A 22,223-nucleotide genomic window follows, 5' to 3' on the forward strand; every position below is an offset into this window, starting at 1 on the left:
GCCACTATTCAACTCGTCGTTCTATGAGAGCTCGGATATATGGTGTGTATGTGTGTGTGTGTGTGTGTGTGTGTGTATATATATATATATCGATATTCTTAATGCCGGATATGATTATAAAACAGCTAGACAGTACGTCATAAAGACGCCCAAGTTGGAAGGAGAACGTGTACACGTGCATTATTTAGCTTTTTGAAACTCAGAACAATGAAATACGCAATTGTTATTAGTCCTCACGGAGGATATCTCATTTGGAAACGCTATGCACGCACAAACAGCTTTCGACAATCGTTTCGTAAATGTTGGCGCCACGTTTGTTTTAGATAAATTTTCAGAAAATCGGTCCGCAAATTACTGACAACAGCGACAATCCTGTGGTGAATATCTTTATTCCTGAAGTAGCGTTTGTACAACGTCGGGAAGCATCGACGATGGTAGCGCGAACACTCACGGGGGCTGAATTGATGTCCAAAAGTTGTACGTGTAAAAATAACTTAATACTGATTACGTCAGCGAGCTACACTAAAATTTTCATACGGGACAACGTCTGTACAATATACATACGGCATCAATAAAAATATGAAACGAGCAATTAGGTTTACATAAAGTCTACTGTCGACGAGATTCGCTTGAGTCGCGTGCTCCTTGTATAAAAATTTCGTATAATTTTTGCATAATTTTCACTCCTTCACTCTCGTCTCATTTCGTATCTGTAGAAAGTTTAGGATGCATGCGCGACGCGAACAAATGTCTGAAATCACGATAGTGATCTCAACGCAAAATTAGTTCGATGAATTAAACAATTTTTAATATCTAATTTATCACAGCTAATATGTTGACTTAATTAAACTTAATTAACAGGTGTCAAAGTGCTAAAAGGTTTCTAAGTTTTTTTTTTCATTTTCAGATATTTATATACATTGATATTGAGAGAGATTGATATCCAAGCTATATTGTTATTCAATATTCTTTTGAAAAAATGTATTTATGACCTATGATTATGTATCTCTCCGATAATATCGTCTCACGATAATGACATCTCTAAAGATATAAACAAATAAATAATGTAAAAGTAAGTGCGCACCATATTGTAACAATAGCGCAATTCTAAATTCACTCTAAAATATGTCTACAATATTGGAATAAGATATATAGAACAAAGTGAAGAAATCAGCAGTGATATCACTTGGATAATTATTGCTTTCAATTAAAAACAATTTTTCCTCATATCCTTCAAATATTCTGAAAAATCGCAGTGTACGAATTTATTGTCATGGAACATATACTTAAAATTATTATTGTATCATTAAAGTATCTCCGCCTGTACGCAAGCTTTAAAGATCTCAGTGCTGCTGTTCATGTGAGCGAGTCAATAATTCATAATTGCATCACGAATGATAGAAATTAATGAAGAAGATGTGTATATTAAACATTCGGAATATACAAAACAGGCACTCTCATGATGAATAGATCTTTAAGACTCATCACTGTCGCTCTCTCGCTGTTCCCGCGATATTTCATCCACGGATGGCGCGCCATCCACGTTTCTCTCGAGATTGTGAGAATTCCACAGAGGAAGCCATTTATTTATGAACCACCAATGTACGGAGAGCCTTCCATGATTGCACTCCGTTCTTTCACATCTGCCGAGAAATTGACATATTCCAGTTAGATTACCGCTTTGACTGCGGATACAGGAATCATCGCAGGTATGCTGATGCTCCACGTAGCGATTCACGGGACAAATAGGAGCGTTTGACGTGGAGGCACCGGGGGCGAATACCGATCGCAAAACTGAAGTTGAACTCGGCTCGTTGAATCTTGCATTGGATGCCGCATTGCCGGACGTCGATGGACCAGGATCGGTGTTGTTCGACGAGTTTCCATTGTTAGATGCGTTTCCATGGCCTGATACAGAAGCACGGTCCATCCTCCCTACGTGAATCATGGCGTATAGAGGGTTGTTAACGGACTGGCCGGTCCGATTAATCCAATCCAGATATCGTCCGATGTAGATCGCAGAATTCAGATCAGCTTTATTACGACAGGTACAATTGGCTGGATTTCTACAATGACAGGATTCCATTTTTAGCAGTTCAGCAGCGCGAAGAGCCGGGAACTTTGCATACGAGTATTCGCCGCGGCAAAAGGGACATCTGCAGTTTCTTGAGACTTGGTACACGTAATGCCTGGAATTCGCAGTGTCCTGATATCGTAATCTATTATAGAGATTGTGACAATGGTGACATACGTATCTCGCATCCACGTTCCTGCAGTACGGGCATGTGCAATTGTACATTGGATAAACGGACCGTCTCGTGGAAGCATACGCGATATTCTCCGTAGAGAAACAATTGCGACCTAATCTGCTCAGAGAGCTCTGATGAATGTTACTACTCAGTCGAGAATAATCGATATAAATATGTCTCGGTTGATCGTATTGGCTCGCGTTTCTAGCGCTTTCCACGTCGTTTAAGAAACTATAAGCAGGTACATGATATTTGTAGCGACAATGCATTCTACTGCTACACGATATTCGCTCGCCTATTCTTTCATACATATGATTATCCGCGTTGCTTGGATTGTTTTGCGCTTGTGGTTCATTACGAGGAATCTCCGCGTTTTCATTGTCATCGTCGTCTTCATTGTCCAAACGTTCATAAATGTTCTCCTCTGGTTCTTGTTGTTGTTGTTGTTGTTGTTGCTGTTGCTGCTGCTGTGGCTGCTGTTGTTGCTGTAGTCGACGATTATAATTGCGTATCAGATCAATCGGATTTTGATAATTTGGGTTCAGATTCGGATGTAACTGTAGTGTGCTATTGTTGGAACGATTCTGAAACGCACGCGAGACATGACCCGCATTTTGATAAACATCTTCCCTTTCTTGATTACTTCTGGCTTGATTCATTATCACCGCAGCTAATTCGCCGTTCTCATATCTCTGACAAATGCAACGCGGGCCTTGACAATTGTGGCTGGCGCCGCGATTTTGTACTTGTACACCGCTGGGCCCGGCTTCCCGTGAGGAGTCCGATATCTCGGTACCCGGGTCCGTGTTCTGTTCTGTCGCATGCCCAGCGGATTGTAGACCTCACATCGTCGTCGCGGGGGCCATCGGTTTATCGATAATAGCAACACCCGCGTAACTACGCCCGACTCCCATGCAAGTCGGCAGGGTAGTCCAAGTATCGGTTCTTGGAGAGTATACTTCTACTGATGCCAGACTGGAGGAACCGTCGTCTCCACCCACCACGTATAAAAGTCCATTTAATGCCACAACACCTGTTTGTTGCATCATTATCAGATCATGCATAATATCAGATATAAAATAATGTGAAAGAAGAAAAATATATAAGAAAGCAATAGCCTACCGGCATTACGACGACACAGTGCCATGTCACTGACAGGAGTCCACTGGTTCGTCTCCGGATTGAACGCTTCTACACTTTTTCGTACAAGTGGACCATCATGACCTCCTACCGCGTATAAAATACCATCCAGGACACCGACACCTGCACCGCTGCGACGCGCGGACATTTCAGGTACAGGTTTCCATTGGTCCTTCTCCGGATTATAACACTCGACACTGGAGAGACATTGTCGAGACTCTCCATCATAGCCGCCCACCTAATCGCAGAGTTTTTCTCTAATAAACATGTAACAGACAAAGTTGTCTTTGAAGTAACGATACGCGACATGAACTTACGGCATAGAGTAATCCTTTGACAACTCCGACTCCCACGCTACTACGTCGCGTCGACATTCGAGCGATTGGTCTCCATTCGCGAGTCCGTGGATCATAAACTTCAGCTGAATTTAATCCGGTCGAACCATCAAAACCACCGACCTACATATGTAAAATATTGATCATCATAAAAAAAAAGGACAAAGAAATTTCTAATTAAAATTTTCCAAATTTTAAATATAATATAATTTGCTTTGCAATAAGAAATGCAAGGGATGAAAAGAGGAATTAAACAACGTACAGCATAAACGCAATTGCCAAGTACGGCTACACCGAGCGTCGATCTCCTTGCCTCCATCTCGGGACAGGGTGACCACTGATCCGCCGCAGCGTCGTAAATATCAACCGTCCGTACCCTCAGTGAACCATTGAATCCACCAACGGCATACACGCGTCCACCAAGAACACAGAGTCCTGCGATATATGACACAGTAATTGTACATTACTTTACAGGAAGGAACGAGATTCTTGCTCGATTCATAAATCGATTAATGCTATTTACCGGCCCTGCAACGTCGTGTTGGTAATTCGGAAACTTGATACCACTTTTCTTCTTTAAAGTCATAGCATTCGACGCTCCTAATCGCTTTTGGAGCTTGACCGCCGACAACCAGCAATACTTTAGGTAATCCTCTCGGTTGCCTCGGTTTAGTACGCGGTGTTTTGAATAGCGATTTTTGCTCACCCTTAAGTAAGTGATATTTTAAGGCTTCGATCAAGAAGTCCTTACCTGCGGAAAGATACATGCGAGATACATGAGAAATACATGCAGCTTCTTTCTTAGCATATACAATGTAACAGCAAACTTACATTGTAAATTTGCCTTGAGGAGCGGTTCCTCTTCCACGCGTTGTACCAAGTATTCTTGAGAAAGCAAAGGCAAGCGCACATGCTCCATTAAGAGAGCTAAATCGTTTTGTCTCTTCTCAAGATCATGATGTACCCAGGAAATAACGCATTCGAATACTTTTTCTTCAGAAGGTACCATTAAACGATCGCTACAGATAAGTTTGGCCACTTGTTCAGGTGCCAATGTTAAGAATTCTTCCGCGTCAACCACTTCCCTACGATCGATATTGAGAGCACAATTAGGCATAATATAATCTGACAATGAGTAAATGGATTGGGACTCAAGGTACAACTTACGAAAAATGCTGTTCGATGTAACTATCAGCGTGTGCCAACAACTCAAGACATCCGTGCAGATCAGCAAATGCCCTAATACCGAGACAATTAGATGGATGTAATTGAGCTTGTAAAAAATCGCAACAAGCGTCTCGTACGTCCGTTAGTTGTAATAAGTTTGCGGCAGGTAGAAGCACCTGTACGTTATCCTCTGTAACATGGACTTCAGCGGAGTAAACATAGTCAACTAATAATTCTAATGCTGAATAGTCTACGCCTTGCAATGTTATTCTTTCTTGATCACGCTCTTCGAAACTTGTAAACATGGCATAAAAATAAGGGCTGCACGCAGCGAGAACCATTTTGTGAGCAGGTACTTCCATTCCACCATCTGCTACCAGGATGACGTCACAAAGTAAATTTTTCCTAAACAATAACAATAAATCTAAAATATATATATATATTTTGTTAAATGTGATACATCCTAGCAAAAGTTTAATTTTACAAAGATGCATGTTAAATGATATATTTTGATAGCTAAACGATGTGTACTTTCTCATCTCATTGATGACATCAAAAGCTCGATTTGTGTGATGGTGATTCCTATATGGTGGTTTGTCTTTTCCATTCTCACGAGGAATGTGCTTCTGCGAGCTCTCGTCCAGAGAATTTTGGCTGGCGTAGCGAAGTAACAAGCAACTGTAATAATAAAATATATACGCACTTATAATCTTATCTATAGCAATTTTCAAGAAGCTTGTTGCAAGACTTTTTGTCGATTAATTTAATGAATTTGGGAGACAAAGTGTAAAAGCAAAGAATAAGAGAGCCGTAAAAAAAAGAAGAGGATGAGAAACTCACCTGCCCTTGGCGTCGGAACCATCATTGATGTTAGATGGCTGGTTCTGCCCTGTTGACTCCATTTCGACCGATCTCAGCTGTTTCGACGCGAAGCGCGATCGGTGCTCAGTAAAAACTCCGTCGGACGAGTTCTTGTCACGTCGCGCTGAACGGCGACTCGAGTGAAGCGTCGTGTCGAATTTCAGGAATCATACCATCGTACTCGCCGAAGGGAAGCTTGATGAAGACCTCGAACTGGTGAATTTGACACTCTGCCGACTCGATGCTTTATCGACTACTCGACTACGCGCGTGTGTGAATTCACGTCTTCACGCACGGGTCAGCGTTCCTCGCTCGATCTCGAGGTGATATCAGACACGAGCGATCAGGCGCGAGAGAGGGGGGGGGAGGGAAAATCCTGTTATCTCCCAGGCGCCCCGTGCACTTTGGTCAGCTCTGGCGCACTGTGTATATATTTTGACAGCACGCGCAAGTTGTACTTCTCTCTCTCCCTCTCTTGTTCTTTCTCTCGCTCGCTCGCTCGCCCGCTCGCTCGATACAGTAGAGACTCTCTACTCTGATATCATCCCCTCCTTTCCTCTCTTATACCATACGGCGCGTGCGCATGAATTTCCGCATGAGGCCTTCGGTCTTTCTCTCGCTTTCTCACTCTATACAAGGAGGAGTGAGAAAAAAAATTCAGCTCTTTCGGAACAGGTCTGCTCAGTTTAGCTATATATATTGTTTTTTAATTATAAAAGGATATATTGATATGAATGGCACTGAATTCGAATCGCCATATCGCTATATTTAATATTCCAATGTATGATATTTTTTTTAAATTTATAAATCAACGTATGATGTAGATTCCGAAAATATTCGGAGTTAAAATGAATTCCGAATATTTTTTTAATATATTGAAAATATTATCGTCATGTTATATAAAAAGGCCGATTTTTGCACGCATATGCAGAAGATGTGATCGCACGTTTGTTGCGGGCCCCGCACTTTTGCGGATTCCACACTTTTGAGAGCCCCATAATTATGGAAATTATACACAATATTTCTTCTAATAATACCTGTAATGACATCCCTGTTGTCTGCATTTTTATTTATTTCTATCTTATTTTAATGTCTTATATAATTATTGTTTTCTTCAAGGCAAAACGACTACTCACAGTTTAAAATTTTGAATTTTTTTAAATCTATCTCTCCTTATAAAAAAATAAGAAAGTTTTTTAATGACGCGAATTTTCCTTACAAACATTTTCTCACGCTTTAAAATAGCGTAACGTTCAGAACATTCCCCTAACTGAAGGGTAACTTTAATTAAACTCCGAACTTCACTTAACCAGTAGTTAACTCTCTCTTATCCAGCGATAGCCGGATAATATGGATGGATAGAATATTATGAAGCTTTTATTACGTAACGAACAAGACAGATTACATCAGGAACAAAGGATTACGTAAGGATTGGAAATGCCTTTTTAAGCGAAATTCCATCGGGTTGTGAATTAATTTGCGATTTAAACCAATCGGATGGAAAGCTCTCGATCGAAGCCGTTCCGAAACCGCGCTCGATTATCCTCCACGCCGAGTTTCGGCTTGCTGCTTCCCGGCCGCGACTCTTCCCGAGAGGGCGTTAGCGGGCGGTGCGCTGCTTTTTTTTTTTCTACCAAGCTACGCGACACCCGTAGGCGAGTGTCGGTCCTTAACAGCGGCCCCGTCCGATGTGTCAGTTATCAGCCGGTGCAGCCCAGTGTAGGCAGTTCGCCGTGGAAGCTGGCTGGAAGCGTCACGCCGCGTCGCGCCACGCCACGCCACGCCACGCCACACAACGTCACGACGCCACGCTCCGCGCCAAGGACGCCGACGACAGGCGTCCACGACGCCTTCGCCTCCTTTTCTTTCTTTCACCTCCCGCCCGCGACCCCCCCCCGTCGCTCGGATTCCCGTCGCCGGTCGACGCGGCGCGTCGAGTGTCGCTTCAAAAAATTCGTGTGTTCCGCCGTTCCCGTGGCTCCCGGTGCCGCCGCCGCGCGAGCATTTTCGCGGCGTCACGCGCGCACAAAAGAGAGAGAGGCGACGGACAAAGGGAGAAGAGCAAAAGACGACGAGGAGGAGGAGGAGGAAGAGGAGGAAAGATCCCCGTTGGAATCTCGACTCGCGCGGAAGTCGCGACGACGAGGTGCGACCCTCGGCCTCCGCTACCGCCGTCGTTTTCGTCTCGCAAAAGGTAAGGTACAACTCGACACGTCGCGGTTTGCGCGCCGCGACCGGCGCCTATGGACCCCGAGTACTTTGATAACTGCGATACGCGACGCGACAAGATGTGCGAGAGCGAGAGAGAGAAAGAGGGGGGGGGGGAGAGAGAGAGAGAAGAGTAAAAAAGGAGAGAATGATTGGTTGCACGAGTGTATTTCGACGTAATTTTATCTTGATTATGCGCTGAATGAAATTCGCCAAAAAGGAGAAGGGGAGTCGAGGCGTGCGTCTTGACAGTTTCAATGCCGCGTCATTGAAAACTTTGCGAAATCTCGAATCGTACGTGTGCGCGAATGCATTTTATTAATCCGGAGATTCGCGAAAGAAACGCGCTCGCGCGGCAATTTCGATTTGCTGCCGTCGTCGAGGTTTAACGGCGACGCGTTTACCTCTGGCATTACTTTCCCTCCGGCATGGAACAGTCGCGGAATGCGACTCTTGAGGGGGCGAGTTAAAAATATTTTCTTTATCCGAAATATGTCAATCACCTGGAAATATATGTGACTCTCGAAATCGCGATGCAGGTGAATATACGACGAAGGAGAAGCGAGAAGGGGAACTCCTTTCGTATGTAAAACCGAATTCACATGCGTTGTTCGTGTGTCTGTCAGTTAAGACTAGGGTTGCCTATATATTAAAATTTTCAAAACTAAGATTTACAAGCCAACCCGGACATTTTGGTTACAACCTCGGACGTATACAAAAATGCGCTTAAATTAATAAAATTTATTAGAACAGTAAATGAATAATTATTTCACATCTAATTGTTCATTAGCATCCAGAACAAAGAGAAATTTGAATTGGATACTAAGTAATACAGACTATTTTGATTTAAAATAAAAAAAGTTTTATTATAGATTTAGTTTAAGTATTTTATTAAGTATTAAAATTAACAAATTTTAACTCTTTTATCTGTGCTATTTGATAATGCGAGAGGAGAATCAAAACAAAAATATTTAGAAGAAAAATTTCTTGAAACCCCGGTCGCTTTCAAAAAACCCCCCTAAAAAAGAGGACAGTGTCCAGGGAAAAAAGGACGGATGGCAACCCTAGTTAAGGACATACGAGCGCCCCCGACATACGTGACCCCCGAGAAAAAAGGAAACTCCGATGAGATCCCGGTATCGCATCCATGTAATTACGCGACGCGATATACGGGATATAATCACCGAAATGAGGAAGTGCACAAAGTCTAAGAGACTTAATAAAGTGGTCGATAAATATAGGACGATCGATAAATCCTCGAGCGCCTGACAACGTGATTGGCACTTTTATCTATCTGATTTCGTTTTTTGCTTTCTTTCTCGTGTTTTTTTCCCCCCTTTCGATGAAACATCGAGCGAGTGCGCTTTGATTCAGTGGCGTATCGATATTGGCGGCGTAGATATGCTCGCGATAAAGTATCGTAGATACCACCGTTCTTCGGCGGAGTGTCGGCTCGTATCGCGAGATGACGGAACGAGGCGCCGCGCCGCGCCGCGCCGCGCCGCGACGCGACGCGACGCGTGTGCGCAACATGCGCAATATATTGTTGCAAGTGCAAAGTTACACGCAACGCGTAACGCACGCTGCATGTGTATCCGTCTGATTATTTCCTGTCGGCAAACGGCCTCGATTCGCTGCCGTGTCACGCATTGCTCGGGGCTCGTCGCGCGCGGCGAGGAGCCCAACCGAAGACGCGTTGGCCACTTAACTGCCTAACAAATCGCGCCTCTCCGATCCCGCGAATTGATAAAACGAAATCGAGAATATCGTGTGATGCTTTGATTCCCGAGCGAAGAACCGATACGAAAGAAGTAGAAAGGAAGTAGGGAGCCTCATTCGTGCGAGAGATCCACGAATCGTCGTGGGTCTACATCTTTTTCCCTCCCGCCGCGCTGCATCGTGTTCTCCTCACTCGAAATGGGACAGGTGCGCGTTCGGGCAAGGTAGAGGGAGGTGAGACGAAGATTGAAAAGAAACCACCACGGGCGGTGCAGCGGGAATCGTAATAATAAAAAAAGAAAAAGAGATAGAAGAAAACAGAACTCCCCTCCCGGTGGCGTTTTTAATTGGGCAAAGTTGGAGCCGAGCGAGGACTCTCTCGCGCGATTCGAGCGCGATAAACGCTTATCGGCGCGAGTATTGGACGGGAAACGCGCATCATTTCGTCGTCGCTCGCTCTTTATCTCGCGACCTCGGGATGCTCGCCGTCGTTCGCCCCTGCGAAGAGGCGCGAGGGCGCGAAAACTGAAAAGAGGCTCGCGAGGGGATCCCGGCGACGTCGTTGGCGGTCCTTCGACCGGCGCGAAAGTCGAGCGATTCGATCGGCGGTTCGCCACCGTGAGATTTCTAATACGTTTCTGCCTGAATACGTGCCGCGACTGGCTAACGGAAAGTCGATACGGGATAGCAAGCCGGGCGCTCGGTGAAAAAGAAAGCGGTGCGCTCGTGCAGCAAACACGTCTCGTTCGGTAAACACCCACCGTGGCGGCGGCGGCGGCGGCGGCGGCGGCGGCGGCGGCGGCGGCGGCGGCGGCGGCGGCTTCTCCAAACCTTCCTCGAGACCATGGCACACTTTCGCGGATCGTGGCTAACGTTTTGGTGGCGCGTCAAATGAGTGTAGGGTCGAAGGAGGAAATCGACTATCGATGACGGAGTTCTCGCGGTCACCAGGAGTGACACGGGAGGTTACAAGATAAATTGCAATCCATCCATGAGGCGTATCCAGAGAGAGGAGTTGAAGAAATTCAAACCACCTCCGAAATTTAAACAAAGAGTTAAAGTCAAGTCAAAGTTATGATTTACAAAATTTAATATCTTTTTCATTTGAGATCAGAAACGAAGAGATTATTCTAACTTCTAAAGTATCCAAAAAAAATGTCGTTAAAAAAAATGACAATTTTTCTGTACAACGTCGCACGAAAGTTCAGGCAGGAATACAAACGATATGATAGGCGCTAGACGTTACGTGGCTGCTTGATTATTTACCCAACGACAATGTACACGAGACGAGTTCGTGACGAGTTCTAATCGCGCATTCGTTCACGTTTGCGTTTCCGCTTTTTGTGACGAAGATAAAAGACTCGTGACCGAGGTTACGCATAGCGATACGTAATTTATTCCATCCGTCATGAAGAATGACTTCAACGATTCTCCGAGAATACGGGATATGTGTCGCTTTCTTTTGCGATCCAAATTTTGCCCAAAAGCGAGTTGGAACATCCTCTTAAAGCTCCTTCGTTTCAATTATGTTCGATTATGATGTTAGTTCGGCAAAGAATAGCGCGAATCCTTGGTTGCATTCAGCAGAAAAAAAACAGCCGTTGTAAGATTCTTTAATATTGGTCTATACATTTAGATTCAGTAAGGGGAATTAGTAGAAGAATCAATCATAAAAATCTTACAACAGTTGCAAAGCTACTTTTTCTGCTGAACGCAGCCTTTGTTTCATTCTTGACCTTCTATCGTGAAAAATCGGAGGTTCACGTTGAAATAAGGATTTTACAAGGGATATAAATATCAAAGGATAAAAATAAGAAGGGAAATGTTTGAAATTAGAGAAATTTTCTATTATGGAGGAGGTACAAATTATACAGTATAAATATATTAGATTACAATGTCTATAACAGAACGCGTAGCGTTTACTTTCGATTATATTTTGTTTTATAAATAATAAATATATAACAAATGCCGACACAAAATGCTTTACACAAGATTTTAGATTATAGAGAGAAAAAGCTTTGTATCTCTTAAAGAAAAGTATCATGAATTCATAAAAATGATACCTGAGTCAAATCGCTATATTTATTATTACGTCATGCATACACGTAGTTCGTAGTAATATATCACGAAAAATACTTTTATCAGCATAAAATTCCCATTCTACTGAAATTCGAAATGTCATTTTTATTTAGAAATTAACTTTACTTCGAATTTCAAGGTATTTGCAATACAAGATTAAGAATCTTCATGAATATATTCAGGAAGAGAGTTGAATGTTCAAACTTCCTCCCCGAAATTTTTTATTTATTTTTTCATTATTCATTATAAAATACAACTTTAATACTCTTGACTGTAAATAAATTTTTTTGTTATCACATAAAATATTATTTTCTATCCGTTGATGTAATAAATAATTTCTGGAATTTCCGTTAGTTACAGCTTTGATGGTATCCGAGACATGAGAAAAATGTTGTAAAACATTTAAAAAGACAATTCATTAACGCAAAAAATTGTTGTTTGTGTATTAATAGAATAGATAAAACCTTTCTCCGAAAAGAAAAGATCCCCGTGAGAATATCACGTATGAGATAGATTAGTCCTTTCCGTGCGTCGAGGGCTCGCCTTTTCGGCTTACGAATTGACGCACGGCTCGATCGAGCGCCGTGGGATACCGTTCTCGGAATTGCGGATTGATTTGCGACGTCAGAAGCGCGAACAAATATGTTTATCAGCAACGGACAATAAAAAAAGGAAGGATCGGCGGTGACTTGTGGTTACGTAAACGGCCAGCCCCGCGCGCGCGCGCGCGCGCGCTCGCTCGCTCGCTACATTGTTCTATGCAACGGGCGAATCTACCTTCCCACCTGCATACGTCGCGACGCGATCCTCGAGGGATATATATCTTATCTCCGACGTCACCTGCCAATCGCTAATTACTTTTTATGTGTCAATAAGCCAACGACCCTGTCGTGCGCGCGCGCGATATTTTGCAACTACCGTGTGCATATTTCTCGTGACGTCTACTTTGCGTCGTTTGCGACGCGTGGGCGCCTATATTTGCTAAGGGAACGATCGATATGGTTACGTAAATATGCCGCGCTGACCGATGCCGAGCCTACGTCCTTCCGAATCCGTCGTCGTCGTCGTCGTCGTCGTCGCAGAACATTCGGAAAGATCGTGAAAACCGGGGAAACGGGGAGAAGGAAAGATAAGGGCTGTTCATTACGAAAGGGAAACGCAGTAATGACGACCGCTTCATTCTGGAGTTCCGACCGATAAACGCCAGGCTTTAACTGATGGATGCACAATGTTGCGCGAGTTTCCCGAGGTGATTATTTATATTCTTCTCTTTTTTTTTTCTTTTACGAGAAATAACGCCTCGGAAATAATGAGACATCTGGACCCGGCCAAGTTTCGCGAGGATATAAGATAACGTGGAGCTTTTAATAAAGTGTGCAGGACCCATTCGGGACCGGATGCGCACGTACTGCCATATCGTATCATTAAAATGCCGTACGTGCGATTGGATTAATGTTTATGGATCTCGCGTGCATGTCGATCGGATTCTCGCGTGCATACACTTCATAAAGACGCGACCAAGACGCGCGGGAGATCGCGCGACTACGCCGCGAACGCGAGAAACCGGAGTGTACGTTCGCTCGCTTCTAGTCCCACCCCCCCTCCCCCTCGTCCTCTTCCCCCTTTGCGTCTGTTTCTCGCAATTCATCAACGACGGCAACGAGCACGAGCGGACGCGAGTGACGAGAGATACTCATCGGAAATTTGTCGAGGAACTGATAATGAGAGTTCCGCAATACCGTTGTAGCGGAAAAAAATGCGTCATTATGTTACGCGAAACGAGCATGTGGGTATCATATACGTGACGATCCAAGGGCGTTTTATATTAGATACAATCGCTTTATCGTCCTTTCGCGTAATCGGCGATTATAGCCGTCGTCCCGAAGTGACACCAAAAATAGCGTCCTCCCGTACGAGCGAGGGCGGGGCGGCGCGGCGCGGCCATTAGGCCGATGAGTATAGATCGGTGGCGCGGATCGTAAGTTTATAATGCACGTATCGGTTGGCGATCGCATTAGCTAACGATCGTCGAAACGTCGTCGTAAACGGACGGACGGAGGCCGGCCGGCATCGACCGTGAGATACGGAAAGGGATACGAGTGGAATCGTGTGCACGAGGAATCGCGTTAAAGCACGCATGTCGTTCTCTTCACGCGTGTCTTTACCGTCGAGGCCATCCAAGGTTAATTCGCCCGGGGACGCCGCGGGGAGAGGCCGATCTCGTTCGATTCTCCTCGGTGGATTCGGCGAGCGGATCCGCGAGAGTCACTTCTCCGCCGCGCGTTCCGCCGTTCCGTTCGCCATGGCCATCGGTGGACGACAGCGTTGTTACCTGGCTAATCGCGACGGCGGCAGGAGGCTGTTCTGCTCGTGCACCTGCAGCTGCGCTACCTCGTCCAGTCCCGAGATCGACGAGCAGCCGGACGGATTTTGTGAGTGCCGACGGACGGACGGACGGACGGATGGACGGATCTCGCGTCTCGCCTCGCAAAGGCGGCCGTGTAAAACGATCCCCGGCAACGACTGTGAACGACGCGAGCTGCGTTGCTGCCATCTCTCCTCGTTATTTCTTCTTCCGGCTCGCGTTGCTCATTAGTTTACTCGGTGGTGTCCTGAATAGCGTAACTGGTTGCGAGATCCGAATAAATTTCTACCTTCTCTTCTCTTCTTTCTTTTTTTTCTTTCTTTTTTTTCTTTCTTTTTTTTTTGTTTTTGTCATCGAGAGGCTCAATTGGATCGCGAACTTGTGACGCGCAGCGCCGGTAACAATTATCAATTTGTCAAACGAACAACGCGCGCTCGCGCGCGCGACACCTGCGATTCAATGTCGCCGCGCGGACGGCCGCGTCGCTTTATCATTCGCGCGACAGCGAAACCGAATACCGGGCGTCGTATTGCCTCGCGTTGTACTCGCTTTAATGAACCATCGATAATGGTTTTCCCTCCTTCCCCTCCCGCTCTCCTCCCATCGCCCCCGCCTTTTCGAGAGACAGCGATGTTCCCGTTCTTGTGATTCTAGCACCGCTTGTCGAATCCACGTTCTCGAGATATTGCGTTATAGGACGATAGGATCTTTCCGCCTCCTCCCCGTCCACTCGTGGACGTTCTTAATTCTTGATTAATTGCGAGACCGCACAACTGCGGGAAAAAAAAAAAAATACCATCGACCGACGCGTCCGCACGTCACATCTGATGACCGACGCAAATGAGCGATGCAACGCGTTGTCACTTCCGTCCGTTTGTTTTCGCCGCCTGTCGTCGCGTTTCAAAAGCGTGACTCTCACGCGCGAGCGGCGTGAGAAAGAGGGGGAAAAAAATAAAAATAAAAAAAAAAGAAGAAAAAGAAGAAGAAGACTGAAAACACAAAGCTCTCGGCCTGAACAGTTTGTCGATTGGTTTGCAGGTTCGCGGAACGCAGTCAAGCTGGCTGCCTCCGGCGGTAACCCCGCCGCTGCCGTCGCCGCATCCGCGCATCCTCCCGTGCTTTGGAGCTCCCGCAGGAAGCCGGGTAAGTCCTCTCATCCGTTTGACACTTGCTCCGGGCGATTTTCGACCAATGTTGACCCCCTCCGGGGACGGGGGGGGGGAGGAATGGGGCGCGACACACAACGGGAGATAAAAGCGGATTGGAATTTCGATTGGTTCTCCGATAAGCTGTTTCCTTTTGCGCGTTACACAATTCACCTTCCACGCGGAATAGATTTACGAGTCGCGAGACATGAATGCCGCTTTTGGAACGCTTCTTCCAGTCCGCGTCGTTTATTGTCATAAACTGATCCATTCTTGTTGAAAGTGAATTAACGTGCCGCGGATGTATCTTCCTTCTCTCACTGTACGATCTTTATATTCTCAGAACAGAACAGCAGTAGATCGTGGATTATGGAATTAACCTGGAGGTCAATTTCAGTGCGACGGACTAATTCGATACTAGCATGCTCGTTTGACCCAGGCTCATTGACCCGGCACGCCTAATCCTCTTTCTCCCTTTCCTTCTCTCCGATGAACAGATTTCGCGTTCTGTTTACGCTTCTAAAAAAAATCGTGTTTGCCTATAGGATGACGGATATATTCTGCTACACAAAGAAATTCACTATATTTAGAATAAATGACTATAACTTAATTCAATTTTAGCGCTTTATTTTAACAATAGTAAACGTTCAATGCAATTATTTTTCAAAAATTTTTTTTCAAAATTATATCGTCTCTCCTTTGTTTTTATTACCTGTTTGACACTTGTGGCGTTTGATCCAAAATTTTTTGTATAACGACTTTACATTACTTTATAAATAGATTGGTCTTTGATAGGAAATGAATATATCTAAAGACTTAAAACTCAACAGTCGCGAATAATCGTTTTAAATCATACACAGCACGAGACATGGTACGTGTCACGTGCCAAGATTATAAAACAAGCTTCAGATGCTAATAGATGATAAAAACAAAAGACGACAATTGAAAATAATCGCATCAAATGCTTGTTGTTGACAAATGAAGAAACTAAATCGTCGAATTCAAATTATATTTGTTCATTCTAAACACGCTGAGATTCCTTCGTGCACCGGAATATATTACTCCGTAATTACTGCATTTTAATTGTCTCAATTTTACATTAATTTTATCCGCGTTTCATTCCACTTTTGACTAAGTGCTGACCTCGAGCGGGTAACCAGGCCCGTCCTACGATTATTCTCGCTGTTAGCTGGTAACGCGTTTCAGCGCGCGGAGCGGAAAGTACTCGAACGGATACATCAATTAGGATGCGGCTAATTTACGAAGGTTACGGTCTTCCGCTCTCGCGAACGTACGAGTTCTCGGCCGAGAAGTCTCGCGTCTTCGGCTGAAAATGGTAGACGGAGGAATCGCTTAGGGGAGATCACAGAGCCCGGCCACGATGGGCGCGGGCAGGCCTCATTGTCATTGTCATTGGAATTGACGGGCGTGTCAATGCCGAGGAGAGCATCACGGCGTCGATATTGCGACAAACGCGTGGCGTCTAGATCGGTCAAGGTGACGATGGCGTCTACGATATGTCATCGATCCTGCACACCTTATTTCCGAATTACGTATCGATGTAGAAGAAACCCTCTTTTCGTTTAGGAGAACGCGTTTCAACGAGCGATTTGTGATGAATAAAGAAAAAAAAAAATATGTAGACACGAATGGCGGAAGAAGAACCGATTAGAACCTGAGCAGAATTTTAATTATATTAGGGTAACGGGATCTTATGAATGCCAGGTGTTTTTTTTTTTGTTTTTTGTTTTTTTTTTCCGTCTCACGATACATCTAAGATTTTCTTTGACGACTCGCGATTAAGTCGCTAAGAATAAAATAACATCTCATTATCCTAATTAGAATTGCAATTTTCACAGTTCAGTTCACAGATCAGTTGTCGGAAATACATTCCGAGACTTAAGTAGAAAAAAATAGAATAGTTGCATTTATAATTCATTTATATCACGGATATGAAGGAAATTCCCCGAGTGAGCGATTACAGAGTTGCGTGAGCGATTGTTGCTCTCGCGAGGTAAACATCGCAAAACGTATCGTCCGCGAAGAGAAATCCGTCCGTTTCGTGAGCTGCGCAGCCGACTGCCGTGGCAATTCCGTTACAACAACGAGGCGCGAAGAAACGCGTTGGATCGATCCGAAAAAGATGATCGGTTAAAACGTTACCGCTCTGCGAGTTGGCCTCGCGTTAAAACCGCTTATAGCTAATCGCAATCGCACGCTGGAACTGCAATGTGAAAAAAAAAAAAGAAAGAAAGAAAAAACAAGAAGCATGTAAATCCTTCTGCCACGTTGTACATTGAAGTAAATCCTCCGCGTGTTACCGCACTCGATAGGCATTGAGCGGTAATAATCCCTCTCGCTCTTTTCAGTGGCGCTTCATTAATAAATGAACGTATAATTCAACCTACGCGCGCTGTAATTTTCCAGCAGACGCGCGGTTGCTCAAGTTGATCAAGATCTACAACTATCCATTAATTCGCGGGAACCCGGGAGGTATCCCCGGCGCGCACTTTGTAAAATCTACGTCGAGGTGACGGCACGCGATCTATTCCGAACGTTCGAAAGAAGAGGAAAAAGGAAAAGAGGAAATTCGTCTCGTTCTGATTTTTCGCTTCTGACGTGCGAGAAAGGGCGGCTTGGCGCGCACGCGCGCGCGCGCGCGCGCGCGCGAGAAAGAGAGAGGAAAAAGGAGAAGGAAGGAAAGATTCTCGTGGTTCGTCGCCGTGTTTAACGCTGACGCTACGAACTCTAGGCTGTTATCTCGATATACCGTGGCGATACCACGAACGCTACCTCATCAGTTGCATAATCCGACGGAGACGCCTCGGCGTGTACGTGCGTGCGTCGATACGGCACGGCGCACAATACACGCGGTGCGCTCACGTGTTTATCGCTTCCATATTACGCGCGTCAGTATTACGATTTTTTTTTTTTTTTTCATTCCATGCACCGTAATGTTAGGAGAAAAACAAAAAAAAAACGAGTGTGACTAGTGGAAATGTACGAGGAATAGGCGCATGGAAATCGCGCGATACGCGCGCGTGGGAAATCGAAAGCGTCTACTCTCTTTGAGAATTCTCTTTCTCTCCTCGTATCAAAAGCCACTGAAATCGCGCCGAAATCCAAGGCGGAATTTCATTTTTATGCTATCGTACACAAAAGGATATTCGACGAGCCGGTATTCACGCCTGTATAAAAAAAAATGTATATTAAAATACGTGCATATATCAAAATACGTGTGTGGCGTGCAGAATTATAAATGGAATTCTATCCTGAAATTTAACTTGGATTATACCATCTCCATAGAGAGTTGCTTTAAGAAAGAGAAGTGTGTGTGTGTGTGTGTGTGTGTGTGGTGTGTGTGTGTGTGTGTGTGTGTGTGTGTGTGTGTGTGTGTGTGTGTGTGTGTGTGTGTGTGTAATCTCTCCTTTCATTTTGTTCCATTTTTCGCACGACGGTGGCGCATATTACCTTGTTTTTTTTTTTCACTAGACTTGAGCAATTTACAAATTTTAAGCCTCTTGACCGTTCGGCAGTGTCATAGAGAGAAAACTAATTTGTTCCGACGTCGAATGCGGGGGAAAAAAGCGGAACGATTTTTCGACTCCTGACGTCGCGATCCGCCGACCGGGAGTTCTATAAAAAGATAAAAATGGAAGGTAATCGCGTGGAACACATTATTCGACGACGTTTACCGATATCTCAAATAAATCTGTCCGTATGTATGTAAGTCTGTCCACCTTTGTGATAGAGCGCGGGCGAGCAGAATGACTATTCGGTCTGGTGACAAGGTCTGGCCGTACGCTTCTTTTTAAACTCCTCTACTCCCTCATTTCTCCTCTCTTTCTTTTGCTTTCTGCGTTCTTCCCTCTCCTTCCGTCTGGTGACGCGTGCACGGGTACACGCATTCGTACACGCGCATATAGTTATCGCACGAATGTGACGATGCAAGCGTATTATGTATAATGAAGCGAGATAAAAGGGGGTATTTATCTCTTTGGGCTTGACTCGCGATCGACAAAACTTTTTCCTATCACGGGCGGGAAGGGGAGGAGACGACTTCACTTGCGCGTGTAGCCGAGTATCGCGCGTATAATTTTCATTCGTCATTCGTGTCATGTTATACATACGGCGATGCGTTTCGTATTTCCCTGAGATAAGTTCGGAGAGGAATCGTCTCTCTCGCCCCCGTCTTGATTTTGGTTACGGTTCCCCGATAATTTGATTTGCTCTGAAAATAGAGGCGCACAGAGCGACGTTAGAAACTTTGTCTCCCTCTCTTCCGCTCTCCTCCTCTTCTCTGTCTCTTTCTCTTCCCCCTTCCTCTCTCTCTTTTCCCCTTCTCTTCTCACTTCGTTCACATTGCGCCGTACCACACCACACCGCACCGCACCCGCACCGCACCGCACCGCATTGCTCCGCACCGCACCGCACCGCACCGCACTGCACTGCACCGCACCGCACCGCACCGCACCGCACCGCACCGCACCGCACCGCACTCCGACTCGACCGAACTCAAGTCGACTGTACTCGACCCGACTCTTAACAGTCGCAACTAAACTCGCGCGCGGTGCAGCACGCGCGTCCTCGGAATCGGCATCGCGCGAACCTCTCGCAAACCGGGAGCGGAGTGGATTTGCGCGTCGTCATCGCTGATACGCGCAGAAGAAAGAGAGATCCCGTCCTCCGGAGCCGTAGCTTTTCTGAAAGAGACATGCATTTGCGCGCGGACGGAGCACCAGGACCGTAAAACGTGCGGCTTTTCTCGACGTGTGAGAGCGCCTAAATTTGGAAGATAGTAGTCGAGTCTCTCTCTTTGCGAGATCCACGCGATTCGATTAGACATCGATACGCGATACGTAGATACGAGATAGATCGGTATCTCTACGCACCTAAGACTCTCGTGAGACTTAGTAAGTCGCGAATTTCGCCGTCGCCGATTTATGATCTTTCTCCACGCGCGTCCGTCCACGGGCGCGCGGTTTACAAAAGGGATAAAAGACCGTTGCGAAAGGTGGATGGCTCGTAACGGATCGCGGTGTTGCCTCCTTGGTTTTTCCGTGTCGCAGGCAAGTCACGTAACTCGCTCGAGAACGCGATAAAGCCGAGCGAGCCACCCGCGGGCGAGCGCAATCCGCTTCCGGAGGAGAGTGAGGCACACGAGCGAATTTTGTCGGGAATTTGAATTTAATTGACGAGGATCGTTTTTCCCTCGGGTAATCCCGAGCTCTCGGCTCGCCATCTCGCGCGCCCGCACTTACCTCGAGTGGCTCAGTCAGGGCCACGTGGGCCGCGGCCCTCAAATTTGTATGCCTACCTTCTTACTCGGGAGGAGGCCGTGCAACGCGGGAGACGTGTTATTACACGAACGAGTTCATTCATCGTGCGGATTCCAGCTCGCCGGAAGTGACGAGGAACAACGACTTCCCCGCTGTGGTAGTGACGGTGACGGTGCGGCGGTGATAGTAGTAGTGGTGGTGGTGGTGGTGGTGGTGGTGGTAGTGGTAGTGCGCGCATACACACGGACACGCATAATAAGTCGAGTACTGCATATCGTGCATATGCGGCACGCACACGCATGCACGTAACACGCGCACACGCGCGCGCCTGCTGACCTAGAGGAAGCGAAAGGAGAGAAGGAAGGAGAGGATGTCGACTCGCCGCCGGGCGACCGCGACCGCGTCGTGCGGCGAGATGCAGCGTCCTGTTGTCGGTCGACGGCCAGTGGCTCTTTGAAGGTTTCGCCTTATCGACGATGGACTGGAGCGGTCGGGCGGATCGCGCGAGACAACGAGAGGTCGTACTCTGTGTGTCGTTATTGTTTCCTCGTCGGGGCGATCTCGCGCCGCGCGCTCGTCGGCCTGACTATGCAGCTGAAGAAAGCGATGCTTAAGATATTCGATCAATGTAAGTTTCGCGCGCGTCTCTACGCGCTATTAATAACAATACTAATTTTTCCTCCCTCCTCTCTCTCTCTCTTTCTCTCTCTCTCTCTTCTTTCTTCTCTCTTCTCTCGAACTTCTCTCCTTATTTCTCCGGTCGCGACAAAATAGCGATGAGAGAGTTGTGCGCCAAGCCGCTCGCCGCTCCGAAACCCCCCCCTACGTGCGTGCATACGTGCGTGCGTGCGTGCGTGCGTGCGTGCGTGCGTGCGTGCGTGCGTGCGTGCGTGCGTGCGTGATGAACGGCGAGCGGTTTAAAGCTGAGACGCGCGCGTTTCACGTTCATCTGTATGCGCAACACGGACGGGGGCGATGCGTGTGCATTACGCGGCAACGTGACTCCCTCGTGCGCAGCATGGGCCCCCATTAGAGACCCCCGGGTCGTAATAGCGTAATAACGGCAGGGTGCAGGTCGGATTGTAACTGCGAGACATCGCGGAAAACCTGCGATCCTACCACGGGATCGTGGTAGCGCGATTACTCCAGGGAGAGGGGGGGGGGATCCGCGAACGAATCGCGCGAGAACAGTTGATCGTTGCACGTGTGTATGTGATTTTTCGAACGTCATTCGAATTCAACAGGGAGATCTGAAAAGGGAATTTTGAAGAGACACGTATGAACCGTCGAAATGATACCTCCCACATATCTACGCGCAGCGATACGCGACGCGCCGCTCGTCGCTTGGGGCTTGCGAGAGGCTGTTTTCGTTTCCCGTTATCACTCGAACGACGATTCGGCGATATCTTTTTAAACGTAAACGTAGCCATGCCACGACGTGCTACGTGTGCGCATATATACACACACATATATATATATATATATATATATATATATATACATATATATTTATGTATTTATCTATATCTATATATATCTATATATATCTAAATATATATATATATATATATATATAGATGATGATGATGATGATGATGATGATGATGATGATGATGATGATGATGATGATGATGATGATGATGATGATGATGATGATGATGATGATGATGATGATG

At 46.0% G+C, this 22,223-nt stretch overlaps 3 protein-coding genes across 6 annotated transcripts; 1 reads left to right on the forward strand and 2 right to left on the reverse strand.

Annotated features, from left to right (window-relative positions):
- Positions 1-370: 370 nt before the first annotated feature.
- Positions 371-2,942, reverse strand: LOC148938157 (uncharacterized). Its single transcript, XM_089083044.1, has one exon. The coding sequence runs from the start codon at positions 2,906-2,908 to the stop codon at positions 1,475-1,477; it is 1,434 nt and encodes a 477-aa protein (XP_088939170.1). The 5' UTR covers positions 2,909-2,942; the 3' UTR covers positions 371-1,474.
- Positions 2,943-3,089: 147 nt separating this feature from the next.
- Positions 3,090-6,329, reverse strand: kel (kelch protein). The gene is made up of 9 exons (XM_011635582.3): positions 5,732-6,329; positions 5,423-5,569; positions 4,892-5,296; positions 4,556-4,809; positions 4,248-4,475; positions 3,987-4,159; positions 3,707-3,847; positions 3,372-3,627; positions 3,090-3,282 (listed from the first exon to the last, which is right to left on the reverse strand). The coding sequence occupies exons 1-9, from the start codon at positions 5,791-5,793 to the stop codon at positions 3,092-3,094; spliced, it is 1,857 nt and encodes a 618-aa protein (XP_011633884.1). The 5' UTR covers positions 5,794-6,329; the 3' UTR covers positions 3,090-3,091.
- A 1,042-nt stretch (positions 6,330-7,371) lies between these two features.
- On the forward strand, positions 7,372-22,029 carry LOC148938158 (uncharacterized). Of its 4 annotated transcripts, none has more exons than XR_016140877.1 (3): positions 7,372-7,946; positions 15,162-15,266; positions 15,612-22,028. XR_016140877.1 is itself a non-coding variant. In XM_089083264.1 (3 exons), exons 1-3 carry the CDS (start codon positions 12,980-12,982, stop codon positions 15,728-15,730), a joined length of 252 nt encoding a protein of 83 aa, XP_088939390.1. In that variant the 5' UTR covers positions 12,191-12,979; the 3' UTR covers positions 15,731-22,028. The 4 variants fall into 4 exon arrangements, 2 of the variants coding, with proteins under 2 accessions (XP_088939390.1, XP_088939385.1); XR_016140878.1 differs by having other exon boundaries at positions 20,665-22,027; XM_089083264.1 differs by lacking the exon at positions 7,372-7,946 and adding an exon at positions 12,191-13,007.
- Positions 22,030-22,223: the final 194 nt, after the last annotated feature.

The sequence above is a fragment of the Pogonomyrmex barbatus genome, unplaced genomic scaffold, assembly GCF_055798465.1.
Source record: "Pogonomyrmex barbatus isolate J1 unplaced genomic scaffold, ASM5579846v1 scaffold1, whole genome shotgun sequence".
In the NCBI taxonomy this organism is placed as follows: Eukaryota; Metazoa; Arthropoda; class Insecta; order Hymenoptera; family Formicidae; genus Pogonomyrmex; species Pogonomyrmex barbatus.